The 19327-nt window shown below is 49.0% G+C and overlaps 8 protein-coding genes and 1 non-coding gene across 9 annotated transcripts; 5 read left to right on the top strand and 4 right to left on the bottom strand.

The window, feature by feature from the left end:
* Positions 1 to 114: 114 nt before the first annotated feature.
* On the top strand, positions 115 to 1283 carry SPPG_09123 (uncharacterized protein; the record flags this gene model as incomplete). Its single annotated transcript, XM_016757280.1, has 3 exons — positions 115 to 128; positions 224 to 246; positions 298 to 1283. 3 exons carry the CDS (start codon positions 115 to 117, stop codon positions 1281 to 1283), a joined length of 1023 nt encoding a protein of 340 aa, XP_016609822.1.
* Positions 1284 to 3443: 2160 nt separating this feature from the next.
* SPPG_03575 (small GTP-binding protein domain) lies at positions 3444 to 4296 on the bottom strand. The gene is made up of 5 exons (XM_016751837.1): positions 4191 to 4296; positions 4040 to 4117; positions 3900 to 3984; positions 3752 to 3828; positions 3444 to 3684 (listed from the first exon to the last, which is right to left on the bottom strand). The coding sequence occupies exons 1-5, from the start codon at positions 4286 to 4288 to the stop codon at positions 3501 to 3503; spliced, it is 522 nt and encodes a 173-aa protein (XP_016609821.1). The 5' UTR covers positions 4289 to 4296; the 3' UTR covers positions 3444 to 3500.
* Positions 4297 to 6217: 1921 nt separating this feature from the next.
* Positions 6218 to 6709, top strand: SPPG_03574 (uncharacterized protein; the record flags this gene model as incomplete). The annotated part of the gene is made up of 2 exons (XM_016751836.1): positions 6218 to 6343; positions 6395 to 6709. The coding sequence occupies 2 exons, from the start codon at positions 6218 to 6220 to the stop codon at positions 6707 to 6709; spliced, it is 441 nt and encodes a 146-aa protein (XP_016609820.1).
* Positions 6710 to 8108: 1399 nt separating this feature from the next.
* Positions 8109 to 10411, top strand: SPPG_03572 (uncharacterized protein). The gene is made up of 8 exons (XM_016751835.1): positions 8109 to 8524; positions 8591 to 8804; positions 8866 to 9303; positions 9373 to 9545; positions 9605 to 9720; positions 9778 to 9926; positions 9992 to 10048; positions 10113 to 10411. The coding sequence occupies exons 1-8, from the start codon at positions 8300 to 8302 to the stop codon at positions 10241 to 10243; spliced, it is 1503 nt and encodes a 500-aa protein (XP_016609819.1). The 5' UTR covers positions 8109 to 8299; the 3' UTR covers positions 10244 to 10411.
* On the bottom strand, positions 10206 to 11861 carry SPPG_03571 (CAMK/CAMKL/MARK protein kinase). The gene has a single exon (XM_016751834.1). The coding sequence runs from the start codon at positions 11764 to 11766 to the stop codon at positions 10396 to 10398; it is 1371 nt and encodes a 456-aa protein (XP_016609818.1). The 5' UTR covers positions 11767 to 11861; the 3' UTR covers positions 10206 to 10395.
* Positions 11862 to 12128: 267 nt separating this feature from the next.
* SPPG_03570 (uncharacterized protein) lies at positions 12129 to 14432 on the top strand. Its single transcript, XM_016751833.1, has 5 exons — positions 12129 to 12254; positions 12326 to 12515; positions 12726 to 13471; positions 13529 to 14119; positions 14179 to 14432. Exons 1-5 carry the CDS (start codon positions 12150 to 12152, stop codon positions 14254 to 14256), a joined length of 1710 nt encoding a protein of 569 aa, XP_016609817.1. The 5' UTR covers positions 12129 to 12149; the 3' UTR covers positions 14257 to 14432.
* Positions 14433 to 14524: 92 nt separating this feature from the next.
* SPPG_03569 (ubiquitin-conjugating enzyme E2 8) lies at positions 14525 to 15900 on the top strand. The gene is made up of 7 exons (XM_016751832.1): positions 14525 to 14835; positions 14897 to 14943; positions 15005 to 15037; positions 15096 to 15210; positions 15282 to 15334; positions 15399 to 15527; positions 15583 to 15900. The coding sequence occupies exons 1-7, from the start codon at positions 14792 to 14794 to the stop codon at positions 15705 to 15707; spliced, it is 546 nt and encodes a 181-aa protein (XP_016609816.1). The 5' UTR covers positions 14525 to 14791; the 3' UTR covers positions 15708 to 15900.
* Positions 15901 to 16061: 161 nt separating this feature from the next.
* SPPG_10079 lies at positions 16062 to 16146 on the bottom strand. Its single transcript has one exon. It is a non-coding gene; the product is annotated as a tRNA-Asp (tRNA).
* Positions 16147 to 17573: 1427 nt separating this feature from the next.
* On the bottom strand, positions 17574 to 19234 carry SPPG_03568 (uncharacterized protein). Its single transcript, XM_016751831.1, has 3 exons — positions 18329 to 19234; positions 18187 to 18256; positions 17574 to 18113 (listed from the first exon to the last, which is right to left on the bottom strand). Exons 1-3 carry the CDS (start codon positions 18719 to 18721, stop codon positions 17689 to 17691), a joined length of 888 nt encoding a protein of 295 aa, XP_016609815.1. The 5' UTR covers positions 18722 to 19234; the 3' UTR covers positions 17574 to 17688.
* Positions 19235 to 19327: the final 93 nt, after the last annotated feature.

The following is a 19327-nucleotide window of genomic DNA, read 5'->3' as shown; positions in this document are numbered from 1 at the left end:
CTTGCTGCCCGAGATCCTGCCGACCACCAGCTTTCAGATCATTTGCATCACACACTCCTTTGCGCGGCGTTTTAACGGTCTGTTGAAGATAGGAGCCCAATTATCAATACCATAATGTTTGGCGGAAGGTAGGTACTTTTTATAGGTCGCCCTGAGCGGACCAAACGTTTTCTCACTGTACTGGATTCCTTTCCTGTTTGTTTCCTTGCGATCTTAAAGTAAGTCTACACGGTTACAATTTGACAAGTAACTGCTTGAATCGATCGGGTTGTTTACTGTTTTGTCGTCTTCCTTTAGGCTTTTTTGGGGCGGGAGCGTCGGGAGCTCCCACATCATCGCAACCAGCCAGTGCTGCGAATCCAACTCCGTCTGCACAACCCCCTCTTTGGGGAGCCAATCCTTCACCTTTTGCTTCGACACCTGCCACCCAAGCGAGCGGATTTGGTGGCTTTGGAGCGCCCGCTGCACAACCGGCTACTAGTACGCCGGGATTATTTGGTGGGGCATCGGCCGCGCCGGCTTCCGCTCCATCCTTCTTCTCGGCACCTACCACTCAATCCACCGGGCTAGGCGCATTTGGAACTTCCGCTACAACTCAGCCTGCCACGTCCACCTCGACATTTTTCTCCGCTCCCCCGAGTCAATCAAGTGGAGTCGCCGGTTTCGGGATTTCTACGGCTGCCCAACCAGCCGCCCCCAGTTCTTCAACCTTATTTTCTGTGCCCACTACTCAATCTGGGGGGCTCGGCGGATTCGGAACTTCCACACCTGCTCAGAACGCAGTCCCCGCCGCTTCTTCGAATTTCTTCTCCACACCAACTACCCAAGCCGGTGGGTTAAGCGGGTTTGGAGGCACAACTGTTGCACAGCCCGCGTCTACAGTACCGAGTATTGGTGCCGGTGCCTCTACGTCAACAGCTTCGTCCTTGTTCTCCAAACCTGCCGCTCAAACTGGTGGTTTAACTGGGTTTGGATCTACAACACTACAACCAACTGCCAGTACCGCGCCAAGTAGTGCCGCGTCCGCAACAATACCTGCCTCTACGTTAGGCGCATCGTCCTTGTTTTCCAAACCTGCGACTCAAACCGGCCTGGGTGGCCTTGGGACCGTTGCTCCACAAAAACCAGCAGGTTTTGGAACACCTATCCTTGGTTCTGGGGGAGCGACAGCAGCGCCTGGGTCAACTGCTGCGTCATCATCTTTATTTCCAACATCGACAGCGGCCACCGCGGCACCTCCAGCCTCCGTCACTCCTGCGCCAGCGTTGGGAGCTTCTTTGTGAGTGCCTCGCTTGCAAGTTGATCGATTTCTACGCATGTTTGGGCTGATGTAATGCGTCCCCTCGTACATAGAGCAGCATCTGGAACCGATTCGTCGGCACCAACTCGGTACGTGTAGTGAGCATATTCTCCGGCATACCGCTAACAGGCTTCTAAAATTCTCTTCTGGCGATAGTGTGTCGATCAACGCGGTTACGTTGAAAACTAAGTATTTCGAACTGCCACCGGAGTTTAAACAGCTCGTCGATGGGCTTGAGTAAGGTCTCGTGCGTTCCTGGTCCTATCTACTCCTTAGTGACTGATGTTATTGTAGAAACATCATTCAACAGAACATACGTGTTGCTGAATCCAATGCTGCAAGTCAAACAGCAGACTCCATCAGCGAGATCACGGAGGAGGTGAAGCAACTGTCCCAAGTGAGTGCTTATTTGCAAACATACCACGCCTTGCAGCTCTTATTCTATTTTATTAATCCAAAATGACAGAAACTAGCTGGATTGCATAATTTGTTGCAGCGTGATAGATACTTGATTGACGACCTTCGCCAACAAGTGGGCCTGGAGCTTCGGCATAGCGACCTTATCCAGAGGTTCGTAGAGCGGTATAGAAGCGGCTCAAGTTCGTTTGTAGCGCCACCAAAGCATGACCCGCATGCCCAGTACGTAACTCTCCTTTCCTGTCTGTTCTTACGTAGAACATGGCAAATGATATTTGTGGCTTGAATCTGCAGGTACTTTATCAAGTTTGCCGACAACTTGGAGAAAAGAATGCAACAGTATCGACAGATAATCGAAGAGCTTGAGCTAAACATTAAAAGCCTTTCCCAGGAGAGACAATATTCGCCACAAGGTGGGTGAAAGCGCAAGGTTTCCTGCTTTTGTCGGGGAAGTCTATTGAACGACGGCAATATATCAAATTCAGTTCTCCTGGACATCATGCGGAATCAGGATGACAGCTTTATGGCAATTGCGAGCAAAATCGCCATGATTCATGACGCACTAGATAAACAAAAGGAGAACTATGCGGATTTTAGGCGCAGATACTTTGGCATCGAGGAGGCATTCAAGTCAAGACGAGGACCGCACGATCAAGGTAGAGTACTGGTCTCTAATATAGCTTCTTCGATTAGGATTCCATTTGATATCTGCGTCAGGTCGAGAAGCGACACCGCTCGAACTCATTGCCTCCACTACATTAAAGCCCTCTGCACAAGCGTCCCAAGGAGCACAGGCACCTGGGTTGGGATACGCTACGTTGGGATCGTCAAGCCTGTTCAGCCAACCTGGTAAGTGCTCCATGATGTGCACTGTGCGAGGAACGTCTCCAACTCTGCCATTCTTCAAAGTAGCAGCTAACCCAACAACGTTCGGAATATCGTCAATCGGAGCTTCCAATATGGGCCAGCCAGGTAGTACCTTGTCTTAACATGTGACCTTCTATCTGCGAGTACTTACGGTGTTCGTCCATCAGCGACAAGTCAGGCAGCTGGTTCATTCACGCTCGGGTCAAGTTTATTCGCTCCTTCCGGTACGAAGAGTTTGACTATGCATCTATTCGGGTGGTCTAAAGGGCTAATACGATACATCACATCTTTCAGCCACTTCCAATGCAGCGCAAGCATCATCAACTCTGGCATCGTCAAATATGTGGGCACCATCTGGTACGTGCTGACACTGCAGCTTCTTTGTTGCTACCGATTCTCATTCCGCAATTACAGCTGCACCCACAGGACAGGCCACTGGCTCACTTTTTGGCGGACTTTGTAAGTTGGTGTGAGGCACGTACTGATTGTGACGAAAGACTTACGCACGTCTCTTCTTCTATGTTAGCCCAAACACCAACAACTTTAAATACAACGAAACCCCCTGGTATGTCACGTTGAGGAAACTATGATTTGGAGGGCATGCATATCGAGCTCGTTTCTCAAACCTAGCGACCGGTACGACGCCCACAAGCTTTTGGGGGCAGGGCGCAGCAGATCTAGACCAGTCTGGAGCGAAAAAGAGGATTAAAAATAGTGGGCTCACGATTAACACACGAGCATGAATGCTAGTCGGCCCAGATTTGACGAAGTCAGCTACGAGCCGGAGGCAGGGACGTATACAGTGAGGCGTGCAAATTAGTGCATGTATGCTCCAGAGCGGTGCACGACGCGGGGATAATGGCTAAAGTAGTTTGTACGATATAAACGGAAACGCAAAATACTAGGCATCCCTCTATTACAGGCTTGCTACAACATGATCGAAAAGCTCCCCAATATTCATTCCTGTCTTTGAAGAAACTGCCCGAAACTCTATTCCCCATTCTTTCGCCTGTTTTAGAGCGTCCTGCGGCTTGATTTTGATGCTATCCGCATCGTCGGACTTTGTACCCACCATGATTGCCAGTGCGTCTGGCGCGTTTCTAAAGTGCGAGTCTCCCGTAAGAAGCTGCAGGATTTCAGAAAAGCCATAAATCACGTCCTCCGTACCTTTTGTATTCATTAAACCAATACGGCAACTCTTGAAAAGAACTGGTGCTCAACATGTCGAAGCACAGGATGACGACCTGATCGGAGACACATCAGTCGATGTAAAAGCCGAAGAGATATGATGGCACTGGGCTGCACTTCTACTCACATCAGCACCCACAAAAAATTGTTCCAAGAGAGCGCGGTATCGCTCGTGCCCACCACAGGTCCATATGTTCAGCGCATATTTCGTCCTGATGCATGGGTAAGGAGACACCGATAGAAAACAAGAAACTTTTGCATTCTTACTTTTCGCTGCTGTTCTTGACGCATAAATCGGCTCCAAATGTTTGCAGATAATCTGATGTGAATGTATTTGTGACTGCCCTTTAGGAGTTTGTTTCGCGTTAGGCCAAGGGAATCGGTAGGTTGGTGCGCTTTTTCATGTATCAACACGTACCGTTGAACGAGGGAGCTCTTGCCTGAGCTCGCCGAACCAGCAACTACAACCTTCTTGGATTCATGAAAAGGTGGAGGGGGTGGTGTTGTGCTCGTCATTGAAATGGCATGCATGGAAAGGTTTGCCACGTTTGCGCAGCAATGAGGTTCAAATCTGCTTAGTCAGCAACGAGCTGTCAAAGTTCCGCTGCACGCCTGGTCGAGGCAGATTTTGCTCTTGGTGCTGCTGGAGAGGCGCTTTGCCTGATGATTGGACAGCTTTTCCAGTCAGTCAGTCAGCTGTCGGGATGAGGATTGGATGATGGCTGCTATACTGCGCGGCCATGTCAGTAAGTCAGTCTTCGTGATGACAGCTGGATGAAAGCTGCCATACTGCGTGGCCACGTCAGTCATTAGAAGCCCTCATGACTGAAGGAGAGGCGGCAAGCTGCAGTACTACTCAGCTATGGTCATACATTGTTTCCCGTTTACGAGTTGAGTTTAACTCAGCAGATTGTTTCGGATAGATGAAGCAATGGGGCTGCTTGGAAGACCTGTACACCATCCCCCCATGCATGAGGATTTGCCGCTTTTACCGTATCCATTAGACGGGAAGGGTATACTTTGACATCGGGTATATTGACAAGTTATCCGGAATTTTACCGGTGTTTCCAGCTCTTTTTTATCTTAGTGACGTATCCTACTCTATAGGAATTGGCTGAATAGTTTTTGATAGCCCATGAAGTGATCTACATTGTCGCTGCTGATCTAGCTGCAATGCCGCCAGCAAGTTCTCTTTCTGTTTAATCACTCTTCTATAATTGCTGTTCTTTTACAATTAAGGCTCCTCACGCCGTTTGAGGACCAAAAACCAAAATTACGAATGTAATGCATGACTCTGCCAAAATGGCAAACTGACGGCATGAGGAGAAACATTACACAATGACGGCGTGATGTTGGAGGCAGTGTTTGCGAAGGGATGAAGGATTGCAGAAATAAGAAAATACTTCCTCGCATTATTGCGCCAAGGAGTTCCGGGATTTTCTTCCGCGTGGCAGCTGTCAAAAGTCGGGCTTCCGAGGTTACTAAATTTGCTCACGCACGGTGATGTGAGCGTGGAGGCGGGGCACTGCTACTTGCATAAAAGGTCAGTCAATTGGGAAGTTCCCTCTTTATCGCAAGCGACATCCCTCATCAGTGTTTATTGTACCGACAAAATGTTCGCAAACCTACTCGGATGGGTCTAACCGCAACCGCAACAACCAGACCCCAACCAGACTGAACAACCAGAGCGAACCCCCGACACATGGGGGCACCGCTACCATTTTTACCTTCGGCCGCCGAATGGTATCTGGATCAACCGCTTCATCCCGCCTTCTTTGCGCAACCAGATACTGGACCCCGTTGGGGAGATGTGCCCTCGGACGCCGTCTCAGGATAAAACCCTACGACCCCCACTGCCCGGGGGCAATAACTATTACCGTGGGCCGAGAAGGGGAGGGCCGGTCCAGATGTGCCCTCACGATCCGCCTGGCCAACGGTACATGGCTGAACGTCACCACACGGGGTGACGAGCCCGACGTCCGGCGGTTCAGGACCCGCCGTAAAGCTCCGAATCAAGCAATACAACCCGCACGGCCCCGGCACCATTACGATCACCTTGGGACGAGAAGGGGAAGGCCGTTCGAGATCAACCTTAACGATCTGACTGGCAGACGGCACGTGGAACCACCGCAATAACCAGAGCAGCAGCAACCCGACAGACGGGGCCACCGATACCACTTCTACGTCAGGCCGCTACGTTACTGATGGACCGAACCGTAATAAGCGGACCGCGCGCTGTCCTGTTCCGCGATAGGAACGATAAACACCTCGGCAAAGTTCTGCATGGCCAGCTTAATTCGCTGGGCGCCGCTTCGCCGAGACAAGAGCATTGTTCCTAGTAGGATCCGGGACGAGCCACGGCCCGCAACCTCGCATCTTACCCCTTCGACTCGACGAATACATCTTGTTCTCGAGACCGCAGGCCTGTTCGTCCCTTTCCCCGAGATGGCTCAAAATGTCGGTCCCAACGGGAGCACCGATCGCCGTTCCAGTGCTGTTCAGATACCCCCGAACCGCCCAACTTCTCCTCGACCACGATATCGTACGGATACACGCACACGAAAAGACATTGTACGGATACACGCACACGAAAACATACTGACAATACTCAAGATGGTCCAGACCGGGGGGAGGGTCAAACCTGGCAATACCCAGCCGACCAGCTGGACAAAGAAGAACAACAAGTACGGGCGGACGGGAGCACAGCGAAGAGGCAACGCCAAACGTCAACCACAAGGCAGAGAAGACGCAGCCGAACTTTTGGAGGCACCTCAAACCAACCGAAACGTTACGCTTATTGTCAGAGGACCCAAACGAGCCGTGCCCATCCAGGACGGCGACAAGCGATTTGTCCACTTTCTTGCTGATGGCATTGGACTTCATGACGAGAATGGGAGAGACATAGGCCCCGGTGCACTGGTGCGCAGGATTGAATGAAGGCAAGGACAATAAGCGAGGGAAGCATCGAAAGGAGCACAAAGGAGTAGGATCAGAACAAACAAATGGTCAACCTCCAAAATGGGGTTTCGGAGCAGGAACACTTCTTCCACGCCTGGTGGGGTGCCTTCCATTTGGCGGGTCCTGAACCGCCGGACGTCGCTCGTCACCCCGTGTGGTCACGTTCAGCCATGTACCGTTGGCCAGGCGGATCGTGAGGGCACATCTGGACCGGCCCTCCCCTTCTCGGCCCACGGTAATAGTTATTGCCCCCGGGCAGTGGGGGTCGTAGGGTTTTATCCTGAGACGGCGTCCGAGGGCACATCCCCCCAACGGGGTCCAGTATCTGGTTGCGCAAAGAAGGCGGGATGAAGCGGTTGATCCAGATACCATTCGGCGGCCGAAGGTAAAAATGGTAGCGGTGCCCCCATGTGTCGGGGGTTCGCTCTGGTTGTTCAGTCTGGTTGGGGTCTGGTTGTTGCGGTTGGGGTTGGCCCATCCGAGGAGGTTTGAGAACATTTTGTTGGTACAATAAACACGGATGAGGGATGGATGTCGCTTGCGGTAAAACGGGATGTCGCTGCGATAAAACGGGAGCTTCCCAATTGACTGAAAGCTTTGGCGGTGCCATCTTCTCCGAGAACCTCGACCGACCGCCCCGACCGAGCCTGCGATCGCTCTGCGGCCGATTACATGACCTAGCGGACCATTGAAGCACAAGTAAGCAAAGCGGTACTTGTATTTTCTCAGCGCTGTATTCTGATACCATAGTTTTCATGACACAGGTGCCCTTCGCTATTTTGTGAGATAGTTCATTATTAGTTCAATAACTCTGTCCTGTCCATTAGTTCATTTCAATATCATATTCTGTTCGCTGTTTCGATTTGAAGGATGCGGCTGCTTGCCCAGTTGGCACAATTCTTCTTTTCCATCTTAACGTCTCCAAATATCGCATACCTTACCATGAGCAAACCAGTCATTCATGCGGAACTCTTCTTTGATCATGAACAGCAGCAAGATGGTGCACGCAGGTTTTGAGACCACATCACACCCATTACAGTATCCAATCTTGGGTAAGTAGGCTGTCTGGACTCGGCACATATCCACCCCTAGTGCGAACCAGTGCATGCAGCGCACATTAAAAAAGACCTCAGATACAGAGATGCAGTTTATCGTTAATTATATCGTATAGAGCCCCTTCTCTATGTAAAAAATCCTTATTGTCACTACAAGTAGGAAGGATTTTCACGCCATCCCAAGATGTAACAAGCATAACTGCCGATGCCCTCCGTGAATAGTCATGGCGCACAATAACAATTTCCAGGCAAAAGTACCGTCATAACGAATGCTACTGAATGGCGTTGCGCACGATGCTCAACTTGACCGCGAGAATGATTCCTTTTTTGAAAATGACCTTTTCATCGGCATGTCTGTGTTGGAAAGTTCCAAAGAAAATAATCGGTTGAACGTGTCTTTCGTGTCTTTTTGACCTTTCAACTGGCGGGTTGACCCATGTCTATTTGAATCCGACCTTTGCTGGCCCTTACCCGTCGTCGGCACACCCAAGCACCGCAAGGATCCCACTCTACGATGCCCCTCCGACAAAGATGTTCCAGCCTTGGACCAGACGAGTTTCCGGAGCCCGTAATTGGCATGTCCCCCGTTCCCACGCTGCAAAAAAGGGTTCGGCTAGTATTTGGAGTCTCTCTGCGGACACTGGCGGAAGATTGGATATTTGTACCATTTGTTTGCTGCGTCGTGCTACTGTTTGTCTGGGGGATTGACGTTGCTGTCAGCAGTAGAGTTCCCGCAAGTGTACGTGTCTTTGATATATCAGATCGTGCATTTTGGAGAAAATTCACATCTAACGATAAATATCAGGTCCTATCTATGCTTATCCTATTCTTTACACTCCTCCTTTGCACATGGATCCCAAGCGTTCAAGTCAAGGTGGATAGAACAATCGTATGGGCTGATCCGGGCGTTGAGTGGTTGTTAAAGTGGATGACCGTCATGTTTTCCCCGGCCGTGGTGGTCATGCCCCGGCAGAAAGGGCTGGGGGGGAGAGAAGTTGGGAGGGTTATTGGGGTGTTTGGTGAGTTTTTTCAGATGATGGATTAAAGACGGCAGAAGGCTGATGGTGTTTCCATGAAAAGCTATCGGATATGTTGTGGTGCTATTGTTGGTGATTGGCATGGTTATTGCTGTGCGAAGGTGTATGAAGTTGCTTCGTAGAGTTCCCAAGATACCAATACCAGACCACGAAGAAATGGCAATAGAGCTTGACCGCCGTCCCTCCACAACTCTCAGCGAAAAGTCGCAACAAGCCCCGCCACCCCTTCTTCCCCGGCTCCCGATCCACCCCTCCACGTTGCTCATCTATATTTCACTTTTCGTCCCGAGTTTGGCATTGGCTTTGCTAACCGATGTCGTTCAACCAGTTCATTTGTGTATTACGGTGTTGGCGTACTTTGTAGGGTTGGCTCTGCCACCCAAACTCAAGATGGTTTTGCATCCGTTGCTGGTTTGCGGTGGGCTTACAATTTTGGGGGTGTGGTGTGTTGGCGGGATGAAGGGACAGAGCTTGAATGATGGTATGCCTCGTTGTACTATACCATTTCGTCAGTATGCTGAAGTTCGTTTCTCTTCCCAATTGACTATAGCTATTGGCACGTATTCTCGCTCCATTAAGGCTCAAAAGCTCCTCACAGCCCTCGCATCTCATAAACCCTTTCCAACACCTGGAGCGGGTGACGTATTGTACAGTCTCTTGGACGCAGCTGTGGTAGCATTGGCGATCAGGATGTACAAAGAGAGAGTGATGATGCGCCAGCAGGTATGTACTTCATCTCAAAATCACTACGCGAAAGCCCTTGTTTACCGGACCGCGGGCAGATTGTACCAATCATGACGGTGATATCGACTGTTTCCATCTTTTCTCTCGTCTTCCATGTCTGGCTATCGAGGAGTATAGGAATGGACCGAGAGAATAGCTTAGGAATGTCTTGTCGGTACGTCCATCAAACGGCGTCATCGTCTGATCGTCACGTCTGATGGCTTTATACTAGATTCGTAACCACGCCGTTATCCCTCCAAATCTTTTCCTCCGTCCTACAAGAAGCTAACGCAAGTTTGGGTGTCGTAATGGTTATTGTTTCGGGAATGGTAGGGGATGTCGTTGGTAAATGGGCGATGAGACGAGTTGGAGTGTCCAAAGGTGTGTGTGATTCTGGAGTTGTAATTTGTTTAGATGATATGTTGGCTAATTGTGTTGGTGTGTAGATGATGTTTTGGTCGTGGGTGTTACCACTGGGGTGACAAGTCACGCCGTCGGGACGGGTATGTACCATTGATGGTTCCTGACCAAGGCATACGACCGCGAAAGCTTATCCTCGCTTTATAGCATCTTTATTAGGGACGAACCCACAAGCAGCTGCATTATCTTCGCTCACATTTGTACTGTTTGGTACAGCATCAGTCGTTTGGGTGACAATACCTATTATTGCGGAGAAAATTCGGTCTCTGGCAGGGTAACGAGAAGGCAGCCAGATTCGTATTTATATAACATTTTATTTACACCGGTGTATATTTTTCCTTTTTAAACACATGTACAAAGCAAAAGCCCCCCAAAAAGCAGATAGTCATATTTACAATAAAAGACAACACAACGCTTAGACAATATACATCTAGCGTTCGAGCGCACCAGTGTTTGCCACTTCCTTTTCCGCCATCCAAGGATGCCTCAAAATCTCATCCAATGTCGCTCGCTTTTTTGGATTCGGTGTCAATATTCTCTTGACCAAATCTTTGGCCGAGTCGCTCACACCAGGTGAATTCGGAAACTTGAAGTCCCCTCGGGCAATTCTGTGAAACATGCCTCGAGGACGTTCACCAGGTCGCACCGAGAAGGGTAGTTCACCAGTCAGCAGGGCAAACAAGATGATACCCAGCGCCCAGATATCGGTTTTTCGTCCATCATACGGTTGAGCTTGGACGAGTTCAGGTGCAGCATATTCTTCACTACCGCAGCGAGTCGTCAGGGGAATATGGGGATTGAAGCGCTTGGCCAGTCCGAAATCGGTTAGTTTAATGTTTTGAGATGAGTCTAACAACACATTTTCAATCTTCAGATCGCGATGGCAGACATTGTTGGTGTGGAGGTATTTAACTGTTTGGACGAGTTCGCGAAATATCCGGCGGATGGTATCTTCCGTCAACATGTTTGGATGGTCGCTGATCAGGTCGTACAACTCCCCACCAGGCACGTATTCGAGTATCAAACAATTATGTGAAGGCGTTTCAATCGTATCGAGTAGTCGAACAATGTGAGGATGATGCAGGGATGCAATAATGGAAGCTTCGTTTGAGGCTTGGTGCGGAGAGTGAAGAGAATTCGGAGTGTGTTTCTCGAGCATCTTGATCGCAACGCGTTTACCATCACGAGAGTGCACAGCGAGCTTCACGTGGGAAAAGGCGCCTGAGCCAAGCGTTTTGAGAACAACATACGGTCCCACACATTCTGTCGTCGGGGCAGCTTTCGTTTCCGCTGCTGGGGCGGTTGTCGGAAAAGCGTCACTGATGCTCGGTCGTTTCCAACGAGGTGTATGGTGTGCTAGAGGCTCCGATATTGTTTTTGAAGTTTTGGCGCCAGGGTACGTCGCGTCCATGTGAAGAACTTGTCCCGCGCTGTGTCTTCGAGCTGGATGATGGTTAAGAGATCTACTTGTATCTGGTTCTATTATCTCTTCTACTGTGGTGAGTTGGGTAGCAGCTGGCCCTTTCCACCACGGGTGATCGAAATGCGGTGTTGGTTTGGAGCGAGTTCGCTTTGTGGTAGGTCTTTTTGTTGCAGCAGCAGTTGCTGTTGTTGTTGTCGTCGCAGGTGTGGCAGGTGTGGTTGTTGCAGCCGATATGTCTTGGTGCAGTGGATACGAGAATGTTCTACTGCGACGTGGAATGCAAGTGGCAGGAGTTTGAACAGGAGAAATAGCAGCAGGAGCAGACGGGAAGGGAGAATGATGCGAGTGTGCAGGTGTGAGTGTTGCAACAAATACCATCGTTGGAAAGCAGAACGTTGATAAAAGATCAAGAAGAATGAAAAGGAAAAACGCAAGGAAGGCAAACTGCGCTCCTTGTCTTTTGTCGATGGTCCTTCTCCCCCTCCGATTCAAAACCTTGTCATGTGTGATACAATTATCAATTGAAGTAACCATCAATCCAATTGTAGTTGTAATTCCAACCATATATGACTGTGTCACCAGTTGGTTGCGTTTCTTACACCACGTGGACAGGCTGGAACCTGCAGCGTACGTTCAAGTGCATTCCACTGCATGCTAGTGTGGTGTCATGTGATGCACTCGCAGCTCGGTTAAATGATCGCACCTGCCATACTGCAGCTGTTGGCACTTGTTGTTGGCATTCTTTGTCCACTAAGGCCAGAATGTCAGGACTCCAAGCTCTCGTCGGGAGCGGTGCAGAGTGTTCCGGCGGAAACTCTATCTCACAGTTTGTAAAGCAATTGGATAGAAACCACGCGGTAGAGCAGGTTTGTTATATGAAAGCTTGTTTTGTTTATGTAGAAGGGATCTTGACGTTCTTGTTGCTGTCATTCATTAGGACGTTTTCCGACCAGAAGAGACTCATGAGCAGTTCCATCCGAGGTTAGCGAGGGGAAGAGTAGAATTTGATGAAAAAGAGTTTGTGGACGAGTTCCTGAACGGGGGAGGAAGGGAGCACGTTCATGATCAAAGATTATTCGGAGTTGTCCCAAATCTGGAGAGTGAACTGGGGAGAATCGGCCCTACGGGTGAGTTGACGAGTGACAACAGCAAGATCTGTATGACATGGCCGTGCTGCTCTACATGAGAACGGTGCGTCCTTGCACCATAGTCTACTCCATATGAGAAAGACTCGTCGTTTGCAGACATGCGTGCATGGCGCCCTTGTTACCCGTGCTAGTCTTGCAGTATTGCAGTATTGCCATATGACCTATCATTTACACAAGTTCCTCATTCAGATTGGGCTGCCGATTTTGAAAGCTTTCAACATATCCATGGCGGTGGAGGCGATGCTGGCTTTGAAGCTGCTTTCAACCGTGCTTTGCAGCACGCTCCAGAATCAGGGTGGGCCAACGAATTCGTCCAAGGTGCGCCTCTGGCCGAAAATGAGGTGTTTGAACGAGCATTTTCACAACAACACCATGCCGCGCTGGAAGATGCCTTTTCGCGAGAATTTGCAGCTGTTCACGATACACTTATAAAGGGGAAAGGAAAAGCACCTGCATTGGGAAATGATGAGATCGCCTGGGAAGAAGAGTTTGCAAAGCGGTTCAATCAGGATCCTGACATGGATAAGCTTGGAAAGTTGTTTCAACAGTATGATCTGGGGACCGACGCGGTCAAGGACTGGGAATCAGAGTACGAAGATTTCCAAATTTCAAATGCAAGTGACGCTTGGGGACAGGATGAGGTTACTGACCCAGATCCAGTCACCGCTCCATGCGCTCCGTACGTTTTTGAGTCGAACAATCCCTATCTCAGTCATGCGGATCCCATGGCGGAGGGACAGCGGATTCTGGATGCAGGAGGTAGTCTGTCGGCGGCTGCTTTGGCCTTTGAGGCGGCCGTCCAGCGTGACCCAGACAATTCGGAGGGGTGGGCGCTTTTGGGTATTACACAAGCAGAGAACGAGAAGGAGGGGCCTGCAATTGCTGCATTGCAGAGAAGTGTGCAAACAGATCCAACAAATCTGAAAGCTTTAATGGTGAGTGATATATACATCATGTGTCGAATCGACAAAGATTACTAAGTCTTTGTGCAGGCTCTTGCGGTGAGCTACACCAACGAAGGTCAGGAAATAGAAGCATACGCGACACTCGAACGTTGGCTTAAAACCCAGTATCCAAGCATCGCGTCGATGCAACCTGCTACGTCCTACACCGACAAGGAAATCCTTCACACACATGTTACCAACCTCTTCCTGGAAGCCGCCCGACAAGGTCCGTCAGCCTCTCAAACCCCTACCACAGCCGAAATCGACCCCGACATCCAAATTGGACTCGGTGTCCTCTTTTACAACTCCTCCGACTTTACCAAGGCTATAGACTGCTTCACATCGGCACTTTCTCTGCGTCCCAACGACTATCTACTCTGGAATCGCTTGGGCGCAACATTGGCAAACTCGGGACGGTCGGAAGAAGCTATCGATGCCTATTACAAGGCGTTGGAATTGAAACCGAGGTTTGTCCGAGGGCGGTATAACCTAGGTGTCAGTTGCATCAACGTTGGGTGTTACAAGGAGGCTGTGGAGCATCTGTTGGGTGCATTATCGATGCATGTCGTTGGAGACCAGGGAGGTGGAGAGAATGTTTCGGGAAATTTATGGGAAACTTTGCGACGAGCATTTATACTGGTAAGTATATTTGAGGTTGAATTATTTTCCAGCTTTGTTAACAATGTGAAAATGACCAGATGGACCGACGTGATCTGGCGGAGAAAGCACACACGGGTCAGGATGTATCTTTATTTAAAGATGAGTTTGAATTTTAGGACGACCACCCGACGTGTTGGACAGGTCTATTAGTTATTCAATCTGCATAAATCTCAATTTGAAGTAATAAGAAAAGTCGGATAACCCTGGTTATAGATGCCGGAAAGGAACACTTTTTATTCTTAAGTTGATAGCAAGGAAACCATGTCAAAATTGTCACGATAATGATGGGCGATAAGATTTGACCTACTTTCAATAACTCTAATCGTTGCCATGTCAACAATATCACGCAACGTCATGACTAGTATTACTCAATCACGCGGGCTGCGGCGACCATCCTTCTTTGAAGACACCTCTCATTTGGTTTTCCTACAACGATCCTTTTGACATTTGTTTGAAACTGTCCAGCACGACATATACGAGGTAGATATACCACAACGGTTCTTGGCTGCAGAGAGGTGGCATACTTCCGCACAATTCGCTACTATACCCGAGGATCAGGCGCTCGACAATTGCTTGTATTTTGATCAATCGCCTCACCGGACAACCCAAAGCTACTGAATTCATAAAGAAACTCAAGAAAAGCGGACAATCATGTCGTCCCCCAGGAGACGGATAGAAACCGATGTTATGAAATTGTAGGTTAACCCAAACTGTTTTTCTGCGGCGAACTTTACTGACTTGCTGGCTGCGGAACAGGTTGATGAGTGACTATGAGGTGACCCTTGTGAATGATAACATGCAAGGTATCTCGTAATCGTTAAAGAATAGTGTAAAATCATGTACCCACTGCTGAGCCTATGATAGAGTTTTACGTCCGATTTCATGGTCCAAAAGATAGTATGTCCACTTGATCCTAGCGTCATCCGCCATCGATTCTCACTGACGCTATGAAAAGCTCCTTTCACTGGTGGCGTATGGAAAGTTCACGTGGAACTTCCTGATCAGTATCCGTACAAGTCGCCGTCAATTGGCTTTATGAACAAGATATTTCACCCGAACATTGATGAACTGTGAGTGTGAGATTGTTTTACAGAAGGCTGCGGAGATTGGCTTTCAGTACTTATGGAATATGTATGGGAAGGAGCGGATCAGTGTGCTTGGACGTAATCAATCAAACATGGTCCCCAATGTTTGGTATGTATTCTTTGTGTGGCCGGCGGTCTCTCGGATATATATTGATATTCCATGATATACATAGACATGATCAATATTTTTGAAGTCTTCCTCCCACAACTCCTTCGTTACCCAAACCCCACAGATCCCCTCAACGGTGAAGCAGCGGCCTTGTTGATGCGTGAACCTACCGGCTATGAAGCCAAAGTCAAAGGTAAGATCAGACCTGTTTCTCCAGCTGCGGATTATCGCCAACTTGTTGTGCGCAGAATACGTTTCCCGATATGCAACCAAGGAAGCTGCCGATGCAGCAACGGATGAGAGTGGGTCCGAGGATGATATGAGTTCTGTAGGGTCATTTTCAGATGAGGATGCGCCAGGTTTGGAGCTGTGATTCGCGAGCTGGAGCGGTGAGCATGGGTTGGGCATGTTAGGTTAGAGCGCTGCGTTGTACTAGGTGTCCTGTCAAAAAGGCCTTTTTCGCAAAACAGTTACTTGCTTTGGAATAGTTGTTTTTGAGTTCATCTAGAAATTGGGTCGATCAAATTGAGCTCGTTCTGTGCCTGTCGTCCTTGTACATTCCAAAACCAGCCTTAGCAGGTTTCTCTATTGCTTACGTCCAACTATGATTATTCTCTCTGTACCGCAGCATCGCCAGTAAGAAATTTATGGACACGAAAAGTTTCCTGCTACTGGATCAGCCCTGATGAAATTATGAAAAAAAAAAGCAGATCATACGGTGGTGGGACTCCCAGACGGGGAATCGAACCCCGATCTTCCCCGAACTATCAAGGTTTGACAGGGGGAGATACTAACCATTATACTATCTGGGACTTACAGTATTGCTCACATGTTTTAATGATATTTGCAATGATGTTAATCCCAGAGCAAAATCTGACCAGGATTCTAATGTAAAGAAAACCACTGGTTTTCAACCGACCACGATACCACCAGTTATCCATAATGTCACTATCTTATGTATGCATCAAACCTTTGATATGGCACGTTGCTACCTAAAGATTTCCGCTATTCTCTTCATGTAACGTCCATTGTCGTTCTATACACTGGAGAGAAAGCGTTATCCACCTAGATTACATGTACTCCATTTGTCTGGTGATTTGAGTTGTCACGGGACTAAGTGGCCCTTGCGTCCTGCTTCGCGTTGTTGCGCGCGTTTCTTCCCACGGTGCTTCTGCCCACCATTCATCTATCCAGCTTCGCCGATGGCTTTCATCTGGTAAGTACTGTATTGCACACAAAGAATATGATGAGTTCATTGGGTGATTAGGAGCCTCTTCGGATGTGGGTGGTCTGGCAGATGGGATGACCTGGCCATTTCCGCGCCAGATGTTGCTGTCGCAACTCGCAACAACATTCATACTCCAGCAGGTGGCCGCGAGGATTGGGGTGACTTGCTTTGACCTCCCAAAGCAAGTCATCCCACTCCTTGCGTGGATTCCCTGGTGAGGTCAAGGCAGTCATCCTGCACGTGGTGAATTCGTCGAGATGATGGATGTTACATCCATAGCTGGGGGATTCCTTTGGATGTCGGTGCACCATTTCATTCAAGGCCTACTCCGGTTGCGGTTTTGACCTAGCTTGTAGATCGGGCAGCGATAATCACGGCCAGTGTTTTGGACCTTTACCTTGTCGGTGCAGGCAGGTATACATTCCCAAAGCGCCAGTCCTGCGTCGTGCCAGCATGCTTTCTCTACAGGATGTCAAACCGTCGTCTCATTCATGAGAAAGTTGAGGGAAAGCGGGCGATGGTTGAGCATGCTCTCAATAATCGCCCGCTTTCCCTAAACGCTGTTTTAGCGCTCATTTGTCACTCGACCGCTTGGCCAGCACTCACCTTGTATTTTCCTTTTCTTTTGTTGCTGTCACGGCAAATCTGACGAGCTCAACGTGCGACCTGTCAGCCCACACAGTTCACCGGATAGCTCTTAACTACGACCAGGCTGGGTCCGTCTCCGTGCAGTCTTTCGCATCTTGTTAAAAGAACTTGAACGGTGTCAGGTATGCACCATATTCATTGTAATTTCATCGTTCGCCGATCATGTTGTGACACACACCTTGATTTAGCTTCAACTAGTGATCGAGTCCGTATCCGAGGCGAAGGCGTACAAACGTAGAAGTGTATTCCATTCCGGGGCCAGAATTTTGGAATTGAATAGGATGCTTGTGTTGGGAAATTGGGAAGAGATCCATTGATGACAAAGGAAAGACAAGCGGAGATGTTACCCGAAGGATTGAGGGAGGTGGATGTGTTTCATGATAATTCATCGTTGTTTTTATATATGTATGCTACCTACGCCAGACATGAAAGCCGCGGGTTTTCTATCATCTATCGTTTTGCTATCCATGTAAAGCTTCTACCATTCCTTGCCTTCATGTATATAATACTGCAATCGAGTTCTTCTGTACGTCCGGCCGAGTTCAGCCATCTTCAAATCTCTCTCGAGTTTTTCTACAACGTCATCATGTAAATCTCCATCTGGGCGCCACCGCCACACCCGGCCTTGGGAGCCGACTTCCCGCTCTATCTGCTGGGTCACTTCACCACTGATGCGTTGGATCATCTCGTCCAACTCTTTGCTAGCAGTCCATGTTACCGCCTTTGAATCGAGCAATTTTTGGAGTGTCCTCGACCCATGCATAGATCGCCATGATGCATTTAGTCGAAAAATGTTGTAGGAGAAGAGAATGTTGGCGATTGCCAAGTGGAACTTTGCTAGGTAAAGGTCGACAGGAAGGACTAGAGCCCAAAGGAACAGCTTGGAGCGGTGACGGTCGCTATCTGATGGGTTGCGAGATCAAGAGATGAGAACAATGCTTCAAAGCTCATGTCTTGGAGCCACATAGATACATACTGGCCAGAAATTCTCCAAGCTGGTTCTTGATCAGCTTTGCATTAGCGCTTGCAGGGTACACAAACTCGATCTAATTGCCACAGAAATAAATTTGTCAGTATGGCCATCGTTCGCATCTCAATCATCTTCGACCCAAACTCACATGCTCCGTAATCTTGGGTACACTCTTCAAAAAGTACTCATCTGCCGCTCTTCGTGTCGTCATTCGGTTCCCCGCCCACCATATTCCACGCCCAACCGATGGTAATACACCAGTCCGCGATCCTGCCCAGTGACCCACTCCGTGCCACGCAAAGGCGCATGCATCGGATAGTTGATACCGCCATTTCCGAAATATGTATGCAGTCACTAGTGCAAAATATTCTACTCGTGATCTTGGCTTGAGGAAGCGTGCGTGGAAGACATATTTGTTCCTGAGGGTTGGAAGGACGTAGACTTGGAGACGGGTATGGGGCGTTGCCGTGGCCTTGATCGCCGGACGTGGTGTGGAGGATGTAACAGGTGAGGCTACAGTGGGCTGCGATGTGGAGGTCATGGTGATTAATGTCCGTTACGAGTAGAAGACTCGTCTGTAAAAGTCGATCTGTATCACATGACTGGCTTCTGGCTGTTCATCCTTTTGCTGTCGATTTCGCGAATCAAGTGCAAGACGTCCTTCTTCAGGGCCCTGCACGTAATATGTATGCTCTTTATTGTGCAGAGAATTGAAAAAGCATGTAGCAATGTCTCTGATGCCCCGACTACAACTGCTTTTGTTCTCGCTCTGGGCATCTACAATGTACCATCCTTCATCTTGTCTTGCAATGATTCTTACAGCAACTCTATAAACTGCCACAGTGCTGGGCGTGGGACGCTAGCCATCATCCTCTGGGCGAATCCACTGCGTGCGATCATATATCATCTGCACATCCAGTCCTGCATGGTCTTAACCTATCAACATCAAAAGGGAATCGGCAGGCCCTGCTGTCACAAGCTGCTGCCTGGCAAAGAGGCCAAGCACGTTCCTGAGTGTGTGCCATGTTTGGAAACAGACGTCATTTGAAAGTAAAGGATGCGGCAAGATAGCCATGGCCACCTTATACATTTGTATCGGAAGTGATGCGCCCCCCAAGTCAGCCTTGCCAGTGCAAAATGTCTCCCG

Source organism: Spizellomyces punctatus (assembly GCF_000182565.1).
Source record: "Spizellomyces punctatus DAOM BR117 chromosome Unknown supercont1.5, whole genome shotgun sequence".
NCBI lineage: Eukaryota > Fungi > Chytridiomycota > Chytridiomycetes > Spizellomycetales > Spizellomycetaceae > Spizellomyces > Spizellomyces punctatus.
Note: the sequence above shows the minus strand (reverse complement) of the source record. Positions and strands in the feature narration are given on the sequence as shown.

Bases quoted from the DNA above. Each gene is read 5' to 3' on its own strand.
- SPPG_03572 (XM_016751835.1), top strand. From the start codon at position 8,300: ATGCCCCTCCGACAAAGATGTTCCAGCCTTGGACCAGACGAGTTTCCG. The intron at 8,525-8,590 runs GTACGTGTCTTT...GATAAATATCAG, and splicing joins GCAGTAGAGTTCCCGCAAGT to GTCCTATCTATGCTTATCCT. The intron at 10,049-10,112 runs GTATGTACCATT...CTCGCTTTATAG, and splicing joins AAGTCACGCCGTCGGGACGG to CATCTTTATTAGGGACGAAC.
- SPPG_03568 (XM_016751831.1), bottom strand. From the start codon at position 18,721: ATGACCTCCACATCGCAGCCCACTGTAGCCTCACCTGTTACATCCTCC. The intron at 18,257-18,328 runs GTGAGTTTGGGT...TGTGGCAATTAG, and splicing joins TACCCAAGATTACGGAGCAT to ATCGAGTTTGTGTACCCTGC. The intron at 18,114-18,186 runs GTATGTATCTAT...GCAACCCATCAG, and splicing joins GCTTGGAGAATTTCTGGCCA to ATAGCGACCGTCACCGCTCC.
- SPPG_03571 (XM_016751834.1), bottom strand. From the start codon at position 11,766: ATGGTATTTGTTGCAACACTCACACCTGCACACTCGCATCATTCTCCC.
- SPPG_03569 (XM_016751832.1), top strand. From the start codon at position 14,792: ATGTCGTCCCCCAGGAGACGGATAGAAACCGATGTTATGAAATT. The intron at 14,836-14,896 runs GTAGGTTAACCC...GCTGCGGAACAG, and splicing joins GAAACCGATGTTATGAAATT to GTTGATGAGTGACTATGAGG. The intron at 15,528-15,582 runs GTAAGATCAGAC...TGTTGTGCGCAG, and splicing joins CTATGAAGCCAAAGTCAAAG to AATACGTTTCCCGATATGCA.
- SPPG_03575 (XM_016751837.1), bottom strand. From the start codon at position 4,288: ATGACGAGCACAACACCACCCCCTCCACCTTTTCATGAATCCAAGAAG. The intron at 4,118-4,190 runs GTACGTGTTGAT...AAACTCCTAAAG, and splicing joins AAGAGCTCCCTCGTTCAACG to GGCAGTCACAAATACATTCA. The intron at 3,985-4,039 runs GTAAGAATGCAA...CCCATGCATCAG, and splicing joins GTCAAGAACAGCAGCGAAAA to GACGAAATATGCGCTGAACA.
- SPPG_03570 (XM_016751833.1), top strand. From the start codon at position 12,150: ATGTCAGGACTCCAAGCTCTCGTCGGGAGCGGTGCAGAGTGTTCCGGC. The intron at 12,255-12,325 runs GTTTGTTATATG...GTCATTCATTAG, and splicing joins GAAACCACGCGGTAGAGCAG to GACGTTTTCCGACCAGAAGA. The intron at 12,516-12,725 runs GTGAGTTGACGA...TTCCTCATTCAG, and splicing joins GGGGAGAATCGGCCCTACGG to ATTGGGCTGCCGATTTTGAA.